General features: G+C 30.8%; 2 protein-coding genes across 2 annotated transcripts; both read left to right on the forward strand.

Moving 5' to 3' along the window:
- The first annotated feature begins 8,937 nt into the window (after nt 1–8,937).
- LOC136997914 (uncharacterized) lies at nt 8,938–10,208 on the forward strand. The gene is made up of 2 exons (XM_067349314.1): nt 8,938–9,504; nt 9,618–10,208. Exons 1-2 carry the CDS (start codon nt 8,938–8,940, stop codon nt 10,206–10,208), a joined length of 1,158 nt encoding a protein of 385 aa, XP_067205415.1.
- A 156-nt stretch (nt 10,209–10,364) lies between these two features.
- On the forward strand, nt 10,365–12,179 carry LOC136997915 (uncharacterized). The gene has a single exon (XM_067349315.1). It carries the CDS (start codon nt 10,365–10,367, stop codon nt 12,177–12,179), a length of 1,815 nt encoding a protein of 604 aa, XP_067205416.1.
- The last annotated feature ends 8,348 nt before the right edge of the window (nt 12,180–20,527 follow it).

The raw sequence follows: 20,527 nt of genomic DNA on the forward strand, positions 1-20,527 counted from the left end.
AAAGAAAAGCGCATAAATACAGCAGAGTAACTGATCAATTTTTATTAATTAATCCACAATTTTGTACAAGATGTCTCATGGGAATCAGCTGAAATTAATTAGCGGCCATTATTAAACACAAATGGGAAGCAAAGAAAGTATAATATTTTAGCAGAGGATATTTTGCAGTTATTGCATTATTTGCATATAAAGTAAAAACAATATTTTTATCATTAAATAAACGTTTATTAAAAAATGTCGAATATCGATAATTTTAATAGTATATTTTCGAAATGCGTACCGTCAGAAGTACAACAAAAATTAAGTCGAAACTATAACTCTAACTTTAATTTTTGTTACATAAAGTTTTTCATAATTTCTAAAAGTGACTTACTTTTTTGTTATAATTCTGACGGTGCACAGTTCAAAAATATAAACCATTAAAATCAGCAAAATTTGGCATTTTTTTATATATGTTCATTAAAAAATAAAAATATTTTTGATTGTCAAATAATATATTAGAAGAGAAATATGAGCCGTTGCAAGATGTTAGTGCAAAATTTTTAATTTTTCTTAAAGACATTAATTAATTTGTCTACTTGAGATAGTTAAATTGTGCACGGATCTCAGATCGAAATACTTAAAGTGTACGAAACATTAAGTACATAGTTCTCACATATGGAGAATCATAATGTGCTAATAAGAATTATTAAAAAAAAAGGAAGAGGAAGAAAAAATATCAGGGCTCGAGTGGCTAAGCCGGGAATTGAACCCGGGCCTTCCGCTTGTCGGGCGAAAGCACTTAGAACAATTCAAAACTGTTTATTAAAATTCGATATTTCTTTGTCGTACAAAGACATCTTAGAAGAAAATCAAATTACAAAGGTAAAAGTAGAAATCTAAATCTTAAAACAATTTCAACCGAATTGTAAATTTTTTTCATAAACTTACTATTAACAATTCAATGGTATATAATTTTTCTGTAGAAATTTGATAATTTTTTAATCTACGTGTTCAGAGTACATAAGCAATATTCTTTCTTTAGTGAGAAACTTCCAAGTATTTATAGTTCATTATCTTTCCCTTTCTATAGCCAGAGCTGGGCAAAATACATCTTTAAGTATTTAAAATACAAAATATAAAATACTATCAATCTTCTATCAAATACAAAATATAAATTACTATCAATCTTCTAGCAAAATATTAAGATTCACAGTATTTTGTATTTTGTTTTTTAAATACTTTTTGCCCAGCCCTGTCTGTAGGTAGCGCACATAAACACATTACTGAAAACCAGAAATTTTATAAATTTGATAAATTTTTGTTGAATAAATACAATATGTATAATATATGAGCTTTTGATTGAAAAAAATATATTGAGATAAACGATTCCAAAATGACTAAACATCACTCAATGTACAGCTATATTTTCACAAAAAAATAATTATTTAATATTGATACGTATAAAGTTGACAAACTGTTGCATATGTGCTTACCTAATATTTTTTGTATATTTCCAATTAAGTACTGCCGCTTCACAATTTTGATTCTATTTCTGTAAACTAAACTTTAACTTTTATTTTATGACCTATAAGAAAAAATAATTAAAAAATATTATTTTAATAAAAGAAATTAAATCTCTTTAATAATATGATTAATTCTAATATTCCGTCAATAGAACATTCGCCAAAGCCTACTTTTTTTTACTATAGGTTTATTTTACAAATATTATGTATAACTATACTTAAATTTTATATTATCTTTAATCTTTATAATATTTATTTATTTTATATTATTCTAGTTTTATTCAAACGTTTTCTTTATGATCACTCTATTTTATTTGACAATAAATTCTCGAAAAATTTAGAAGAATTGTTCATCATTAGAAAAATATTGTGTACAATTTTATAAATAACGTGCAACAAATAAAGCATGTAATTAGGCAAAATAGATTTTATAGACGTTCGTTATTACTTATGTACCGTAACATCTTACTTGCGTTATGACAGAATTTTTTTACAATGCAAGATCTCTCGCTGATATCTACTCGAACGCAAACTATTCTTCCCGTTTGAAGATCTCCGTGCAATAGCAAAGTACTATTTTAATGTTACTCTGCAGAGAATGCACGATTAAAATATCACATGATTATTTTCTTTAAGTAATTTATTAAATCAAGTAGCGTTTGAGTAAATTGAAAAATATGATCCCGTATTTCTTACACAATACAGTGATTAAATATGTTTTGCAGATATCGAATTTTTAGAAAATCAACCTATTATGATACTTTGGAACAAAATTATTAGTTACTAATCGAATAGAAAAAAGAATAACGTATATAATTTGTGAAATATTTTATTTATCCAAAAAATTATAATAAGTTTAAAATGTGTTGTTTATCACTACACGAAAAAACATACGTTTTCTTTAATTGAATTGCATGCATATGTATGTTTTACTTTCTTTTATATAATGTTACTCAAATTTATAAGTCAATCAAAATTTTTTTGGTTTAAAAATGTTTTTTCTTTATTCTCCAGGAATGTACCAAAGATGCATTTGTATGGAGTAATTAAATAAAAAGACTATCTTTTGAATGTATATTTTGATGTGTATGTATTTTAAATACAATAATTATAAATACATACCATTTATTAACATCCATCGCAATCTTTAATTATACTAAATTATATTAAACCATTACATACAACATAAAATGTGACTTCCATGTTCAAAATTATATTCAGCAAATAAAACATTATGTAAACATTAATACTAATAAATGGATAGTACAAAAATTTCTACTTGATCACAGTATTAAAATAATAAAATGACACAATTTCATAGATGTTTGTAAAGTACTGACAGCATAATCAATTCTATAAGCTAAATACAACTAAAAAATTTAAATTGACACACTTTACCAATAATTATTATTATACAATAGTATTATAGTTAAAAAATCATTAATAATATAATAATAATTATGGAGTCATAATGAAATAAAGTTACCTAAAGTACCAAAAGTACCCAAAATACACGTATGACCAATCTATACAAAGAAATATAAGAAATCGAAATTAAAGTAAATTATGATGACTGTGTTGAACAACTTATTGTCGGTATGACAAATTTTGTCTCTACCAAAAGGTCTATTGTTAATTCATAAAATGAATAATTCATAAATTTTACTTTATAAAATTGTAAATATTGTTTATAAATTTCAAAGAGACTACACATGAGCAAAATATATCAAATACGTTTAAAATATGTACTTAATAAATTTCAAAATGTTACTTTGTACTTCTCATAATACGTAAATTTATAAACATAATTATAATTTTATAAACATAAAACAAATAATTACAAGTCAAAGATATTATTTCCTTTGCATATCATAGATTGTTTCAATCACCAAAGTCGAGATTGTCTTTTGTGTTGGTTGTCGTAGTAGTAGAATGGCATTAGCATCAATCCCATGATTAACCTTTGAATACATCTATAAAAACATTTATAATATTTGCTTGAGAAATTAATTGTCTGGCAAATGTATGGTTTTGTTCTGCAAAAATGCAACTTGAACAATGTTAAGATTAATTATATGTATGTATAATTGTATTGGCAATAATTTTATTAAAGTTTACTGTTACCTTTTTCTTTAGTTTTGTTGGCTTCCTGACGGTCCAGCTGTAACATACGTTCTTCGCGTACTTGTCAGCTTTTGCCGATGTGTATTTTCAAAATGTTGTATATGATGATTAAAATGCGATTTAACATTGAGGGGTATATCAATAAAACAAAAACTACATTGCACCTGAAAATCCCCACTTTTTTTACAATATTTCCACACCCAATCATAGTTGTTCGGATAATTAGCGAGTGTGTCGGGAGGATGACAATAATCTAAGTGAAGTTTCAAATACTGCAATTGAGACGGTGAAAAGACATTTGGACAGAAAAGACACTGTGAAGTGTATTTGGCATGATACTTAAAATACATCCACGGCAATCCTCCACCGTTTCCAACTTCGTATGAAGAAACTTCTCCATGTTTTTCCTTTATATGTAGACTAAAGTTTGTAGTGTCAATATAACAATCTTGAAATTCGCAAGATTTGCATTTTGCTTGAAAATACCTTAATATTTCATAATTTTGCAGCAGTTCACTTTTATCTGTGACACTTGTTGTCAAAGATATTGCATCCGTTTGTATACCTTTCAATTCTCCCAAATGTGTGGGACTTAATAAATGAGTAGTTAGTCCATGTGAAAGAGGAAGAGTTATAGATCTGCCACAATTCACTATTTTACAAATTAACGTAAAATCACCAGTTTGTGTGTAATATTTTCGATTATTTGTGATCATTTCATACTCTGCCACTTCTCTCGCAGAATGTCGGCGTAAGTGAGCGTGATAATTTTGAGACGAAAAACTTTTATTACAAAAAAGACATTTCCCATATTTGTCAAAATACATTTCCGGCATTTTATTTTGTTTTTTTTTTACTAGGGATATGAAATATTTGTTATGCTTCTCACGGAAATGATTATCGATGTTTGAAAATAAGACGTAAAAAAGACTTGATTTGCAAGTCTTGCACTTTGCCCGAAAATTCTGTCCCGAAATTTCTTCAAAATGATCCCACAAGTTGTCTTTAGTTATTTTCACTTTTGACATTATGTCTGTTTCAACTGACTAGACGCAGATAACTAAATACGAAATACAGGAGCCTTTGTAACGAAAAGTGTTCTATAGAAGAAAACAAGGCAGGAAAGAAGTTATAGTTTCTTATTTGAATGTAAATATTGATTCATCGGTCAAGCCTATCTAGCAGATATCAAGAGACGCGGTAGCATCTCGCGTCCAGTTTGCATAGCAATGACACAACTTTGTGCAAGACACGTTACAACTTATTTTTTAAAAAGATAATGTTTTAAGAAATATTATACATTTAATTGTTTGTATTTTAAATAATTACTATATCAAAATAATACTTGTAATACCGAATTTATTGATAAATGTAATTTCTGTTCAATAATTACAGATATATAAAAGTCCGCATTTATTTTCATATCACGTAAAATATATTGTCCGAATATATTTTGCAGTATGTTTATATATTTTTGGTTTGTAATTTGATTTTTTAATAATTTTACAAATATTTCGTTTAAAGTATATTGCAAAAAATATTACAAATTTATTGTTACATATTTTACGTTGTCTTTTATTTCGCTGTTTTATGATAAGAAGCAAGAATATAAAACAAGATGTATAAAAGATTCATTTTAAATAATTATTTCGAAGAATTTAAATTAAATAGACACTGTACATTGAACACGAGCAAAAAAAAGCGCATAAATAGCAGCATTGTAACTGATCAATTTTTATTAATTAATCCACAATTTTGTACAAAATGTTCCATGGGAAGCAGATGAAATTAATTAGCGACCATTTTTAAACACACATGGGAAGCAAAGAAAATAAAATACCTTAGCAGAGGACACTTTGTAGTTATTGCATTATTTGCATATAAAGTAAAAACAATATTTTTACTATTAAATAAAAAATTTATTTAAAAATGTATATTAAAAAATGTCAAATATTCATAATTTTAATAGTATATTTTCAAAGTGCGTATCGTCAAACGTGTAATAAAAATAAAGTCGAAACTATAACTTTAACTTTAATTTTTATTACATAAAGTTTTTCATAGTTTCCAAAAATGATTTATTTTATTGTTATAATTCTGACGGTGCACAGTTCAAAAATATAAACCATAAAAATTAGCAAAATTTGGCAATTTTTATACATATATGTTTATTGATAAATAATAACATTCTTGACTGTTTTTAATTTAATACATAAAAAACTGCAAAATGTTCTATGTTACAAAACATCTTATGTTACAGGATATTTTATCTTTCTTGCTTCCTATATGAGTTTAAAAATGACAGCTAATTAGTTTCCACAAAGTCTCATTAAACACTCTGTACTATCATTTCTGTATTGCACTTGCAAATGATGTTTAAAAACACAAATAATGTATAAAATGTATGAAATTGTAATTTAATTTCTTCTCAACGAAAGATTTTTATAGTGTATTTAGGTAAGTCCATATCTATATTTTAAAGACAAAATTTGCGAACTAAAGATTAAATTTAGATCAATCAAATAATTTTAATGATAATGTATTTTGTTCTAAAAAATTGAATTCTCAAATTATTAAAATTTTGTTTTTATCTTTGTATTTTTTCCAAAAAAAACAAGATATGATTTTAAGTACGAGAACGATTAGTTTTGAAATAAATTGCATAGATATCTTAAAAGAGGCATAACATTGTTTTAAATCACTTGATGCGTCTCGTGTAAATTTTCATCACGTTTAACTTTCCGACAAATATTTTTATAATTTTGTAACTCTCTGTTCTTAAATTTTAATTTGAAAATGAAAATTATTGATTTCTTCGACATTAACATTTTTATGTGACACCCATGTTCAAGAAAACTTTTATTTTGACTATTTTCCAAAAATCACTTTTACGATGGTTTGTGCAATTTTTAAAAATACAAATATTACATAATTGTTTTGCCTTTATATTTATATTATGACAAAATAAGAAAACAACAATTCCGATTGTAAAAACCATCAATTCTAAAATAAATCGCATTGCATCGAAAAGATCGAATAGAATTAACCGCGTTAAATTATTGTTGTATTTGATGCATCTCGTGCAAATTCTCAATGCATATAATTATATCGACATATATTTCTTCATGCAATATTCGAGAAACAGTTGTCAAATAGCAAATCTGAAAGACCGCTGTTGTTCGTCAAAAAATGTGGTCTGTAAACACAAGCTAATAACATTGGTTTGAGATAGCTTTGATCACGGCAAGCTCTGTGTTCGCGATTATTCTATTGCAGCCCATCATAGTTCACTCCGTAAAAATTATGTCGTCAAAAATGGATCTTTATCAATATAAAATTTGTTTTAAGAGAGAGTTTGACAAGTGTCCATTTTTGCAAATGTAAAATTTTCCGATCAATTGGCCTACGTTGCTCTTTCTACTTTGCTCTTGCTGTTGTAACACTGGTACAGCGGTCATCGACATACACAAAACTTTTAGTTTTTCTTTCTGCAAGTGATTTTATCACGTGGCTATTTGTCGTTACTTTGCTGCCAAATTCATATAATTTATCGCGCATACATTACGCTGTTATAATAGTAAGAATTATACGTAATAATGTAAATGGAACTTTTTTTGCAGTAAGTGTGCAGTAGTTTATGGTGTCCAACAAAAATCCGTTTTAACCTGTGCTTTGAGTATGTGCGTTGAATAATTAGTTTTATCCATCATACTTTTGATTTACGCGGAATCTACACATAAACATTTTAGTTCTTTCAGCCAAATGCTATGCTGGTAACATTTTTTGTCAATCTACAATAAAATTCAGTACAATTTCAGCGACAATCTGCACTGTAAAAACTGCTGTCTAAAATTGCAATAATTATAGTGGACAATATTAAAATCAACAATTGCAATCGTAACCTTTACACACGTACATTTACAATTTTAAGTTAAATTTAATTTCTTATTCCAAAATTTCAGATTAAATATTATGATTTAAATTGTACGTGCCGCTTAGGAGTTATAACTTTAGTTTGTATTTTATATCGCGAATGATTATTATATGTTACGGGTTCTTTATTTGTGGCGTTGTAAGAGTTTGATTAACGCGCCGTAGCAATAGGCGTTTGTTTATTATAGTTACAAAAAGTGACCGCACCGAGCGCGAGATGTAAGAGAAGTTTTTGAGACTAGCACATTTCCATTGTGCTTTTTATAAAAGCATTTTAAGAATAAAAGTTTATTCAGGTAATCGGGTGGATTCATTAAGCATAATCCCGATCCAACAAATGGTCCTTCGAGCCGGATGTGTAGAAGACACAACAGAGACAACGTACGCACCACCTCAAGAGAAAATACATCGTGGCGTGCGTTTAGCAGATTGCGTGCATTCAATAGCATGGTTAAAAAATCAGGAAAGTATCAGCGCAATAAGTAACAAGAGAGTGACGATTAAATCACAAAAGGATTGTATAAGAGCAAATTTACTAATTCAAGAGCAAAAGTACGTAAGTAAAAATTTGGTTTTTGCAGTAAGGTTATACAAAGCGATACATTGCATACAAGCACAAAAATGGAGGTAAATATTGCATCTCTAAAACGAACTCGCGCGGGTGTTAAATCGAAACTAACAAGATTCCAACAATTTCTGGATGCATACAATCCGAATGCAGAAAATTTAATTGAATTGAAGACGCGATTAGAACGAGCGGAGGATTTATTAACAGAATTCAGTAATTGTCAGGATCAAATTCGCAATTTAGACATTAATAACGGTTTTGATGGAGAATTAAACGCGGAAAATGAAGTTTTCGAGCCTCTATATTTTCGAGCGTTTGTAAAAGCACAAGCAAAAGCTTGGTGCCGAACAATCCACAAAATAATTCTGCAATTCCGGTACAGCCAAATAATGAGATCGTACATCATAACATAAAAATACCAACAATAGCATTGCCGCACTTTGATGGAAGCTATGAAAAGTGGAGTCATTTTTTTTATTTGTTTAAGGCTTTTGTTGATTCGAATTCATCGTTGTCAGATGTACAAAAGTTTTATTATTTGCAGTCAGTACTCAAGGATAAGGCAGCTCAAGTAATTCATTCACTCAAAGTTACAGGTGAAAATTACAGAATAGCATTGGAGCTTTTGAAGAGTCGATTTGAAAACAAGCGTCTTACTACGAAGCATCACGTCCGTGCGCTGTTTGAGTAACCTCAAATCCATCAGCTGGTGCTCTGCGCACCCTATCAGACGAGCTGTGCAAAAACTTGAGAGCGCTAAAAAATTTGGGAGAACCTGTAGAATCCTGGGACACATTGCTTATTGAAATGGTCGTCAACAAATTAGATTCATTTACAAAGCGAGAATGGGAACAAAAGGTTATTGCGGACAACCTATCTACAATGGAACAATTAAAAGGCTTTCTGGCGAATAGATGTCAAATTCTCGAGGCAGTTCAACAGAGAAAGGACAATAACGCTAAGAGTCAAGCAAATTCAAGTATAAAACAAAAACCGGAGCATCTCACTTCTCATTTAAGCGTTCAGAACAAGGGTAATTGTCCAATGTGTCAAGAAGATCACAGAATATATCAGTATCGCGATCTTTCAGTGCAAGCGCGAATAAATGAAGTCAAGCGTCTGCATCTGTGTTTGAATTGCTTCGGGAAGGGACACACTGTAAAGAATTGTAAAGCGGGAAATTGTAAGCGATGTAGCGGAAAACATAATTCATTATTACATATTGAAGAACTTTCAGACGTCTCATCAAAAGCGGATGCATCTCGACCAAATCATAGCTGTAATGACGGTAAAGCAAAGGAGAAAACCTCTTTATTAAGTAAACCACAACTGGTACAAGCGATCACAATGTATAGCGTAAAGCAACCAGCGCAGGTATTATTATCGACTCGTCTTATCCAATCGTGTCGACTTATTCAATCGTGTATATAGATGACAACGTGGGTAATAAGATTGAAGCGCGTGCACTTTTAGACAATGGCTCACAGTCAAACTTCATTTCAAGATCGTTATGCGACAGATTAAAGTTACCGAAAAGAAAATTTAATCAATCAGTAGGAGCAATAGCTCAAGCGGTAACGCGAATATCCGCTGCGACAACAGCCACTATACGGTCAAGATTTAATGCATTTTCGATTACGTTGTCATTTTCTATGCTCGATGAAATCACTAACAATATTCCTCTTATGCCGTTCGACGCGCAATCCGTAAAGATTCCAAAGCATGTTATTCTAGCTGATCCGTCGTACTCTATTCTTCAAAAGATAGATTTATTGTTAAGCGCGGGGGTATTCTGGGAATTATTTTGCGCAGAACAGATTAGAAATGGGAAAAATCAACCGATCATACAAGAGACCAAGTTAGGGTGGATAATCGGTGGTCCTTACGCCGTTAAACCGCGACAAACAACCATACAAGAATTCTGCGGATTTTCCGACGCTAATTACCTGCAAGACCAGCTGCAACGTTTTTGGGAGATTGATGAGGTACCAACGAGTCAAGTTCAATCACAAGAGGAATTAGCATGCGAAAAACATTTTCAGCAAACACATCGAAGACTGTCTTCCGGAAGATTTTAAGTTCGACTTCCATTGCGCGAAAATCCAGATCAGTTAGGAGAGTCATATGATATCGTTTTCAAACGCCTACGATCCATTGAACGCAAATTCATTAAAGATCCGCTCATTAAAGAGAGATATACAACTTTCATGAAGGATTATGAAAGCTTAAACCACATGGGTAGAGAGGAAATGAATGAAAAGGGCATACCAGCAAATTATCTACCTCATCATGCAGTCCTAAAAGAAGAGAGTGCAACGACAAAACTCAGGGTTGTCTTCGATGCTTTAAGTCATACGCCATCAAGCAAATCTTTAAATGACATTTTGATGGTTGGCCCAGTTATTCAAGATGAATTAATAGACATCGTAGCACGTTTCCGACAACATACATATGTAATGACAGCGGACATTACAAAAATGTACCGCCAAATATCAGTTGACGAAAGAGATAGAGACCTCCAAAGAATCTTATGGAGAACAGGTATTCATGCGACTCCAACAATCTACAGATTAAACACCTTGACGTATGGAACGGGACCTGCGTCATTTCTAGCAACGAGATGTTTGTTACAATTGGCGATAGAAAATGCCACGGAATTTCCAGAAGCCAGTAAGATTATCAAGCGAGACTTTTACGTAGACGACCTCATAACTGGAGGATCTTCGGTCATAGAGCTTCTGCAAAGAAAGAACGAAATAACAAAGATTTTGCAATCAGCACTATTCCCTTTGAGAAAGTGGAAATCAAACTCACGCGAAATAGTTGAAGGCGAGAACTACGATCGATCGACTACTTATGCGATAGGCAAAGAAACCAAAATTCTTGGATTACGATGGAGCGCAGGTAACGATCAGCTAGATTACAAGATCCATTTAACAAGACAGAAGCAAAGACCTACGAAACGGACTATTCTGTCATTCGTGGCACAATTATTTGATCCTCTGGGTCTCATAGGACCGACAACGATCAAGGCAAAAATTATCATCCAACAGTTGTGGCAATTAAAAATGGGATGGGACGAAGGACTCCCCATGGATCTTTACACGAAGTGGATAAAGTATAAACAGAACTTTGCACGAATAAATGAGATCAAGATACCTCGGCATGTATTATGCAATAATCTGAAACGTGTCGAGTTACATGGATTTTGCGATGCTTCCGTGTCAGCATATGGAGCCTGCATATATTTAAAATCAACGGAACCTTCAGGTGCCACCAGTGTGCGATTATTGTGTGCGAAGTCACGAGTCGCCCCGTTAAAAGCTATCACGTTGCCTCGTTTGGAATTATGTGGCGCTCTATTATTGTCACAATTATATAAAAAAATGAAAACGGCCCTAACTATCGAAATTCATCGTAAGGTTTTCTGGTGCGATTCCAGTGTAGCACTTTCGTGGATAAGAGAGCAACCTTATCAGTGGAAAGAGTTTGTTCGTAATCGAGTGTCGGAAATACAAGATGCCACTGAGAAGAATCATTGGAGGCATGTGAGATCAGAACACAACCCAGCGAATATTATTTCACGCGGAAGTGATCCTCAGCAATTAATCAACGTCTCCATTTGGTGGTATGGCCCCGAGTGGCTGAAGAAGGACGAAGAATTGTGGCCAATATCGTCTTGCCCGCCGGTTGAGATACCAGAAACCAAAGCGTACTCATTAGCATTTCCAGTTGTGCTGATTAGTTGCGAGCTGTTCCTTAAATACTCATCGTTGCAGAAGTTACAACAAATAGTCGCATATGTATTCCGATTCCAAACTGATGCAAAGGCCGCTAATGCAAGAGGGGAACGGCAAATTGGAAACTTAACAGTTGAAGAATTGCAGCACTCCATGAAGGCTCTCGTCATGCTGGCGCAACAGCAGGCAATTCCTCAAGAAATCAACGATCTGAGAAGTAAGAGTACCGTCTCTTCAAGTAGCAATCTATTGGATCTTTATCCTTTTATCGATGAGGATGATATTGTAAGAGTGGGTGGACGGTTATAAAACGCACCACTTCTTTACAAAAGGCGTTTTCCAATGGTTCTACCACAAAAACATCCGTTGACAAAATTAATCATATTACATTTTCATCATCAAAACTTACACGCAGGATTCTTAGCACTATTGGCTGCGATCTGAAAGCAATATTGGATAATAGCGGCTAGAAGTGCAATTCGTAGCGTATTAAGGAAATGCGTTACTTGTTTTAGGCGACAACCGATAAGCCCAACACAATTAATAGGCAACTTACCTGCTGAGAGAATAACCCCGAGTAGACCTTTCTGAAATGTTGGCGTAGATTATGCAGGACCGTACACAATCAAGATATCACGGAATAAGACATCGAAAGCATATTTGTGCTTATTCTTTTGCCTTTCAACTAAAGCGGTCCATCTTAAAATAATATCTGACCTTACTACAGCGGGATTTCTGAACGTTGAAAAAATTTATATCTCGTCGAGGTTGATGTAAGACTATTATTTCGGACAATGGCACAAATTTTGTGGGCGCTAACAATACTTTACAGCAACTCGGCAATCTAATAAAAGGCGCGACTCATCAGGAAGAGGTAGTTAGATTCTCTGCAGACCAAAGTATAGAGTGGAAATTTATTCCACCTCATTCACCGCATGTAGACGGATTATGGGAGTCAGCAGTAAAATCGGCCAAAACACACGCAAAGGCGATGATTGGAAAAACTAGCCTCAGTTTCGAAGAACTATGTACAGTGTTTTGCCAGATAGAGGCTTGTTTGAATTCACGGCCCTTAAGTCCCTTATCTTCCGATCCTTGCGATTTTGAAGTGCTCACGCCGGGGCATTTTTTAGTAGGCTCATCGTTAACATCGCATCCTGAAGAAGACATTTCCAACGTAGTGTTGAATCGTTTAAATCGTTACGAGTTGTTGACTAAAATGCAGCAAGATTTTTGGCATTGCTGGTCTAGAGAACATCTCGCTCAATTACAACAACGAACGAAATGGAAGACCAAAAAGGTCAATGAAGAGGTCAAGGTTGGAGCACTGGTTTTAATTCGTGAGAGTACGCATCCTCTCAAGTGGAGTTTGGGAAGGATAATCGACGTCCATCCGGGAAAGGATGGTTTGATTCGTACTGTGACTCTAAAGACTCAAGGCGGAATAATCCAAAGAACATTGCCAAAGATTTGCGTGATGCCGATAGATACGTTTTAATTAATAGTTTTAGTAAGACTGATATTGAAAGTCGAGTCTTTCAAGCTCGCCGGTGTACGCGCCGCTTAGGAGTTATAACTTTAGTTTGTATTTTATATCGCGAATGATTATTATATGTTACGGGTTTTTTATTTGTGGCATTGTAAGAGATTGATTAACGCGCCGTGGCGATAGGCGTTTGTTATAGTTTATTATAGTTACAAAAAGTGACCGCGCGCGAGGTGTAAGAAAAATTTTCGAGACGAGCACATCTCCATTGTGCCTTTTATAAAAGCATTTTAAGAATAAAAGTTTATTTAGGTAATCAGGTGGATTCATTAAGCATAATTCCGACCCAACACAAATTATTAAATATACAATCTACTTTAATCTATTAAATACAAAATGTGTACAATGATAATTATATCAATATATCATTGCGTTAGTATTTCTGCAAAAATATATATAAAAGGTAAATCAAATGTGTGAAAAATACAAATCAAAGAAACGTAATATAATGCGCAACTTGTTCCAAGCTTGACTGTAAAGAAACAATTATTTAACTTCCCAATAAATTATATAAAATTAGAGATACTATCGGATTTCTTTACAAGTATATATATATATTTACGTCTCATCATATTCCACCATTTTTTCTCGGGTTGTTTCAACATTAAACTCTTTTGTCGAACTTTGGAGGTGAAATATATAAGAATAATATATGATAAGATACGACTATATACATTAATACATCTTGTGTGCAATAATGTTCTGCAGTAATGCAATGCCTTGTATTATAGCAAAATCTAACAATAAATTTAAATATTTTTAAAATTTATATTACAGCAGCATGCAAAATATCTCTAAAATGCACTTAACAATATAATTAAACAACCGTGAAAATTCTGCATTTTATTCTCATAAGTCAAATTTTCTCGTAAAGAAGTTCTTTTGCACTAGAAAGCGAGGTGGAAATATCAAAGATTTAAACCTCAAAAAATTTACAATTTCATACAATTCAATGCAATAGTCAAAATTTTTTATGCAAATTTGCTCTGATATTGAACTTAAAGTTTGATCTTTAAAACTGTTTAATAAAATTTGATATCTCTTTGTTGGGCAATGACATTTTCGAGGAAAATCGCATTACAGAGGTGAAAGTAAAAGCCTATAAAAACAATTTCATCAGAATCGTTATACAACTATTTCATAAACTTACCATTAACAATTCAAAGATATATAATTTTCCTAAAGAAGTTTGATAATTTTTAAACTACGTGTTCTGAGTACATAAACAATATTCTTCCTTTAGTGAGAAATTTCCAAGTATTTACAGTCTATTCATCTGTTTTTTTTTTCATAGCGCATATGAACAGATTTCTGAAATCTAGAAATTTTGTAAATACGATAAATTTTTATTAAATAAATATAATACAATATCTGAGTTTTTGATGAAAAGAAATGTATTGAGATAAATAATTTCAAAGTGACTGAACATTAACCAATCATTAGCTATAATTTAACAAAACAATAATTATTTAATATTTATATATATAGTTGACAAATTAATACATATGTACTTACCTAATATTTTGTTGTATATTTTTAATTGAGTATTGTTGTCTCACAATTTTAATTTTATTTCTGTTAGCTAAACTTTAACTTTTGTTTTATGACCTATAAGAAAAAATAATTAAAATATTATTTTAATAAAAGAAATTAAATTTTCAATAATATGATTAATTTAAAAATTGGTCAATTGAACAATTGCCCAAGCCTACCTCTTTATAGAATACATATATTCTACAAATATACATAACCATATTTAAGTCCTTTATTCTTTATTTATTTGACAATCAATGTTCAAAAAATTTTGAAGAAATGCTCATTAATGGAAAATATTGTGTACCATTATACAAATAATAACGTGCAAGAAATAAAGCATGTAATTATACAAAAATAATTTTATAGCCTTTTGTTATTAATTATGTACCGTTACATTTTATTTGTGTTATGATATAATTTCTTTACAATGCGCGATGTCTCGCTGATATCTACTCGAACGCAGACTTTTCTTCCCGCTTGAAGATCACTGTGCAATGACAAAGTACTATTTGAGTGTTACTCTGCAAAAATAGCACGATTAAAATATCACATGACCATTTTCTTTAGGTAATTTATTAAATCAGGTAGCATTTGAGCAAACTGAAAAATATGATCCCGTATTTTTTACACAGTACAGTGATTAAATATGTTTCGCAGATATTAAGTTTTTGAAAAATCAACTTCTGGTGGTGAACTAAACCAAAATGTTACTAATCGAATGGAAAAAAAAAGTAACGTATATAGTTTGCAAAATATTTCATTATTCAGGAAAGTATAGTAATTTGAAAGAAGGATGTTAAATATAGGTCGAATTTGGCCCATGGTGTGGAACCAAAACTACACATGGTTTCTTATAGAATTCATACCGTAGAATCACGTGGTAAAGATTGTTTTCTTCTAGACACCGGGAAAAGTACGAAAAAATTAAAAGAAGACCATAAAGAATGGAATTTTCCAAGCTGGTTGAAGCTTCGAACATTCCTGCAGCGATTTTTAAAAAATGATTTGTCGCTCTTGTCCTTTTGCAGGAAGGAAGTTCTGAGGCCCTCACATGACATACAAAAAAGACAGATCCGATACATGCTTCGGAAGATATCCTTATACCCGAAAAATCACCCCCAAAATCACTTAAATGATTCTCGCCAAGCAAAGAGTGTCTTCCGACGCATGTATCGGATCTGTCTTTTTTGTATGTCATGTGAGGGCCTCGGAACTTCCTCCCTGCAAAAGGACAAAAGCGACAAATCATTTTTTTAAAATCGCTGCAAGAATGTTCCTAGCTTCAACCAGCTCGGAAAATTCCATTTTTTATGATCTTTTTTCAATTTTTCCGTACTTTCTCCGGTGTCTAAAAGAAAATAAACTTTACCACGTGATTCTACGGTATGAAATCTATAAGAAACCATTTGTAGTTTTAGTTCTACACCATAGGCCTAAATCGACCTATATTTAACATCCTCCTTTCTTTATCACTACACGAAAGAGAATACTTTTACTATAATTAAATTGCATGCATATGTATGTTTTACTTTTTTTTAATGTTACTCAAATTATATGTGAGACAAAATTTTTTCCATTTAAAAATGTTTTTTTTTTAATTTTCCAGGAATGTATTAAATATATATGTATTAGTATAAAGTAATTAAATAAATCGACTATCTTTTGAATGTATATTTTGATGTGTATGTATTTTAAATACAATAATTATAAATACATACCATTTATTAACATCCATCGCAATCATTAATTATACTAAATTATACTAAATCATTACATACAACATAAAAATGTGACTTCTATGTTCAAAATTATATTCAGCAAATAAAACATTATGTAAACATTAATACTAATAAATGGATAGTACAAAAATTTCTACTTGATCATAGTATTAAAATAATAAAATGACACAATTTCATAGATGTTTGTAAAGTACTGACAGCATAATCAATTCTATAAGCTAAATACAACTAAAAAATTTAAATTGACACACTTTACCAATAATTATTATTATACAATAGTATTATAGTTAGAAAATCATTAATAATATAATAATAATTATGGAGTCATAATGAAATAAAGTTACCTAAAATACCAAAAGTACCCAAAATACACGTATGACCAATCTATACGCAGAAATATAAGAAATCAAAATTAAAGTAAAATATGATGATTGTGTTGAACAACTTATTGTCGGTATGACAAATTTTGTCTCTACCGAAAGGTCTATTGTTAATTCATAAAATAAATAATTCATAAATTTTACTTTATAAAATTGTAAATATTGTTTATAAATTTCAAAGAGAATACACATGAGCAAAATATATCAAATACGTTAAACATATGTACTTAATAAATTTCAAAATGTTACTTTGTACTTCTCATAATACGTAAATTTATAAACATAATTATAATTTTATAAACATAAAACAAATAATTACAAGTCAGAGATATTATTTCCTTTGCATATCATAGATTGTTTCAATCACCAAAGTCAAGATTGTTTTTTGTGTTGGTTGTCGTGGTAGTAGAATGGCATTAGCATCAATCCCATGATTAACCTTTGGATACATCTATAAAAACATTTATAATATTTGCTTGAGAAACTAATTGTCTGGCAAATGTATGGTTTTGTTCTGCAAAAATGCAACTCGAACAATGTTAAGATTAATTATATGTATGTATATTTATATTGGCAATAATTTTATTAAAGCTTACTGTTACCTTTTTCTTTAGTTTTGTTGGCTTCCTGACGGTCCAGCTGTGACATACGTTCTTCGCGTACTTGTCAGCTTTTGCCGATGTGTATTTTCAAAATGTTGTATATGATGATTAAAATGCGATTTAACATTGAGGGGTATATCAATGAAACAAAAACTACATTGCACCTGAAAATCCCCACTTTTCTTACAATATTTCCACACCCAATCATAGTTGTTCGGATAATTAGCGAGTGTGTCGGGAGGATGACAATAATCTAAGTGAAGTTTCAAATACTGCAATTGAGACGGTGAAAAGACATTTCGACAGAAAAGACACTGTGAAGTGTATGTGGCATGATACTTAAAATACATCCACGGCCATTTTCCTCCGTTTCCTTTTTCGTATGAAGAAACTTCTGCATGTTTTTCCCCTACATGTAGACTAAAGTTTGTAATGTCAATATAACAATTTTGAAATTTGCAAGATTTGCATTTTGCTTGAAAATTCCTGAATATTTCGTAATTTCGCAGCAGTTCACTTTTATCTGTGACACTTGTTGACAAAGATATTGCGTCCGTTTCTATATGTTTTAAGTATTCCAAATGTGTGTTACTTGATAAATGTCTAGTTGTTGCACTTGAAAAAGTAAGAGTTCTAATTTCGCCACAATTAAATATTTTACACTGTACCGTAAAATCATCAATTTGTGTGTAATATTCTTGTCTATTTGTGGTTATTTCATACTTTGCCAGTGTTCTTGCAGAATGTTGGCGTAAGTGAGCGTGATAATTTTGAGACTGAAGATGTGTATTACAAACCTGACAATTCCCATATTTATTAAAATACATTTCCGGCATTTTGCTTCGTTTTTTGGTTACTAGGAATATGAAATATTCGTTATGCTGCTCACGAAAATGAGTATCGATGGTTGAAAAGTTAACGTATGAAAGACTTAATTTGCAAGTCTTGCACCTTGTTCGAAAATTCTGTCCCGAAATTTCTTCAAAATGATCCCACAAGTTGTCTCTAGTTATTTTCACTTTTGACATTATGTCTGTTTCAACTGACTAGACGCAGATAACTGAATACGAAATACAGGAGCCTTTGTAACGAAAAGTGTTCTATAGAAGAAAACAAGGCAGGATAGAAGTTATAGTTTCTTATTTGAATATAAATATTGATACATCGGTCAAGCCTATCTAGCAGATATCAAGAGACGCGGTAGCATCTCGCGTCCAGTTTGCATAGCAATGGCACAACTTTGTGCAAGACACGTTACAACTTATTTTTTAAATAGATAATATTTTAAGAAATATTATACATTTAATTGTTTGTATTTTAAATAATTATTGTATCAAAGAAATATTTGTAATACCGAATTTATTGATAAATGCAATTTTTATTCAATGATTGCAGACATATAAAAGTGCGCATTTATTTTTATACCACGTAAAATATATTGTCTGAATATATTTTGCAGTATGTTTATATATTCTTGGTTTGTAATTTGATTTCTTAATAATTTTGCAAATATTTTGTTAAATCTTTATTGCAAAAAATATTATGAATTTATTGTTACATATTTTACGTTTTCTTTTATTTTGTTGTTTTATGATAAGGAGCAAAAATATAAAACAATATGTAAAAAATAATAATTTTAAATAGTTATTTTGGGGAATATAAATTTAATAGATACTGTACATTGAGCACAAGTAAAGAAAAACGCATAAATAGCAGCAGAGTAACTGATCAAATTTTATTAATTAATCCACAATTTTGTACAAGATGTCCCATGGGAATCAGCTGAAATTAATTAGCGGCCATTATTAAACACAAATGGGAAGCAAAGAAAGTATAATATCGTAGCAAAGGATATTTTGCAGTTATTGCACTATTTGCATATAAAGTAAAAACAATATTTTTACCATTAAATAAACGTTTATTGAAAAATGTCAAACATCGATAATTTTAAAAGTATATATTTTCGAAATGCGTACCATCAGAAGTACAACAAAAATTAAGTCAAAACTATAACTAACTTTAATTTTTGTTACATAAAGTTTTTTATAGTTTCTAAAAGTGACTTACTTTTTTGTTATAATTCTAACGGTGCACAGTTCAAAAATATAAACCATTAAAATCAGCAAAATTTGGCATTTTCTTATATATGTTCATTAAAAAATAAAAATATTTTTGATTGTCAAATAATATAATAGAAGAAAAATAAAAGTCGTTGCAAGATGTTAGTGCAAAATTTTTAATTTTTCTTAAAGATATTAATTAATTTGTCTACATGAGATAGTTAAATCGTGCACGGATCTCAGGTCGAGATACTTAAAGTGTACGAAACATTAAGTACATAGTTCTCACATATGGAGAATCATAATGTACTAATAGGAATTATTGGAAAAAAAGGAAGAGGGAGAAAAAATATCAGGGCTCGAGTGGCTAAGCCGGGAATTGAACTCGGGCCTTCCGCTTGTCGGGCGAAAGCACTTAGAACAATTCAAAACTGTTTATTAAAATTCGATATTTCTTTGTCGTACAAAGACATCTTAGAATAAAATCAAATTACAAAGGTGAAAGTAGAAATCTAAATCTTAAAACAATTTCAACATAATTGTCAATTTTTTTCATAAACTTACTATTAACAATTCAATGGTATATAATTTTTCAGTAGAACTTTGATAATTTTTTAATCTACGTGTTCAAAGTACATAAACAATATTCTTTCTTTAGTAAGAAACTTCCAAGTATTTATAGTTCATTTATCTGTCCCTTTCTATAGCCAGAGCTGGGCAAAATACATCTTTAAGTATTTAAAATACAAAATATAAAATACTATCAATCTTCTATCAAATACAAAATATAAATT

Source organism: Linepithema humile, chromosome 2 (genome assembly GCF_040581485.1).
Source record: "Linepithema humile isolate Giens D197 chromosome 2, Lhum_UNIL_v1.0, whole genome shotgun sequence".
Classification (NCBI taxonomy): domain Eukaryota; kingdom Metazoa; phylum Arthropoda; class Insecta; order Hymenoptera; family Formicidae; genus Linepithema; species Linepithema humile.

Bases quoted from the DNA above. Each gene is read 5' to 3' on its own strand.
- LOC136997915 (XM_067349315.1), top strand. From the start codon at position 10,365: ATGGGTAGAGAGGAAATGAATGAAAAGGGCATACCAGCAAATTATCTA.
- LOC136997914 (XM_067349314.1), top strand. From the start codon at position 8,938: ATGGTCGTCAACAAATTAGATTCATTTACAAAGCGAGAATGGGAACAA. The intron at 9,505-9,617 runs GTATTATTATCG...AATGGCTCACAG, and splicing joins GCGTAAAGCAACCAGCGCAG to TCAAACTTCATTTCAAGATC.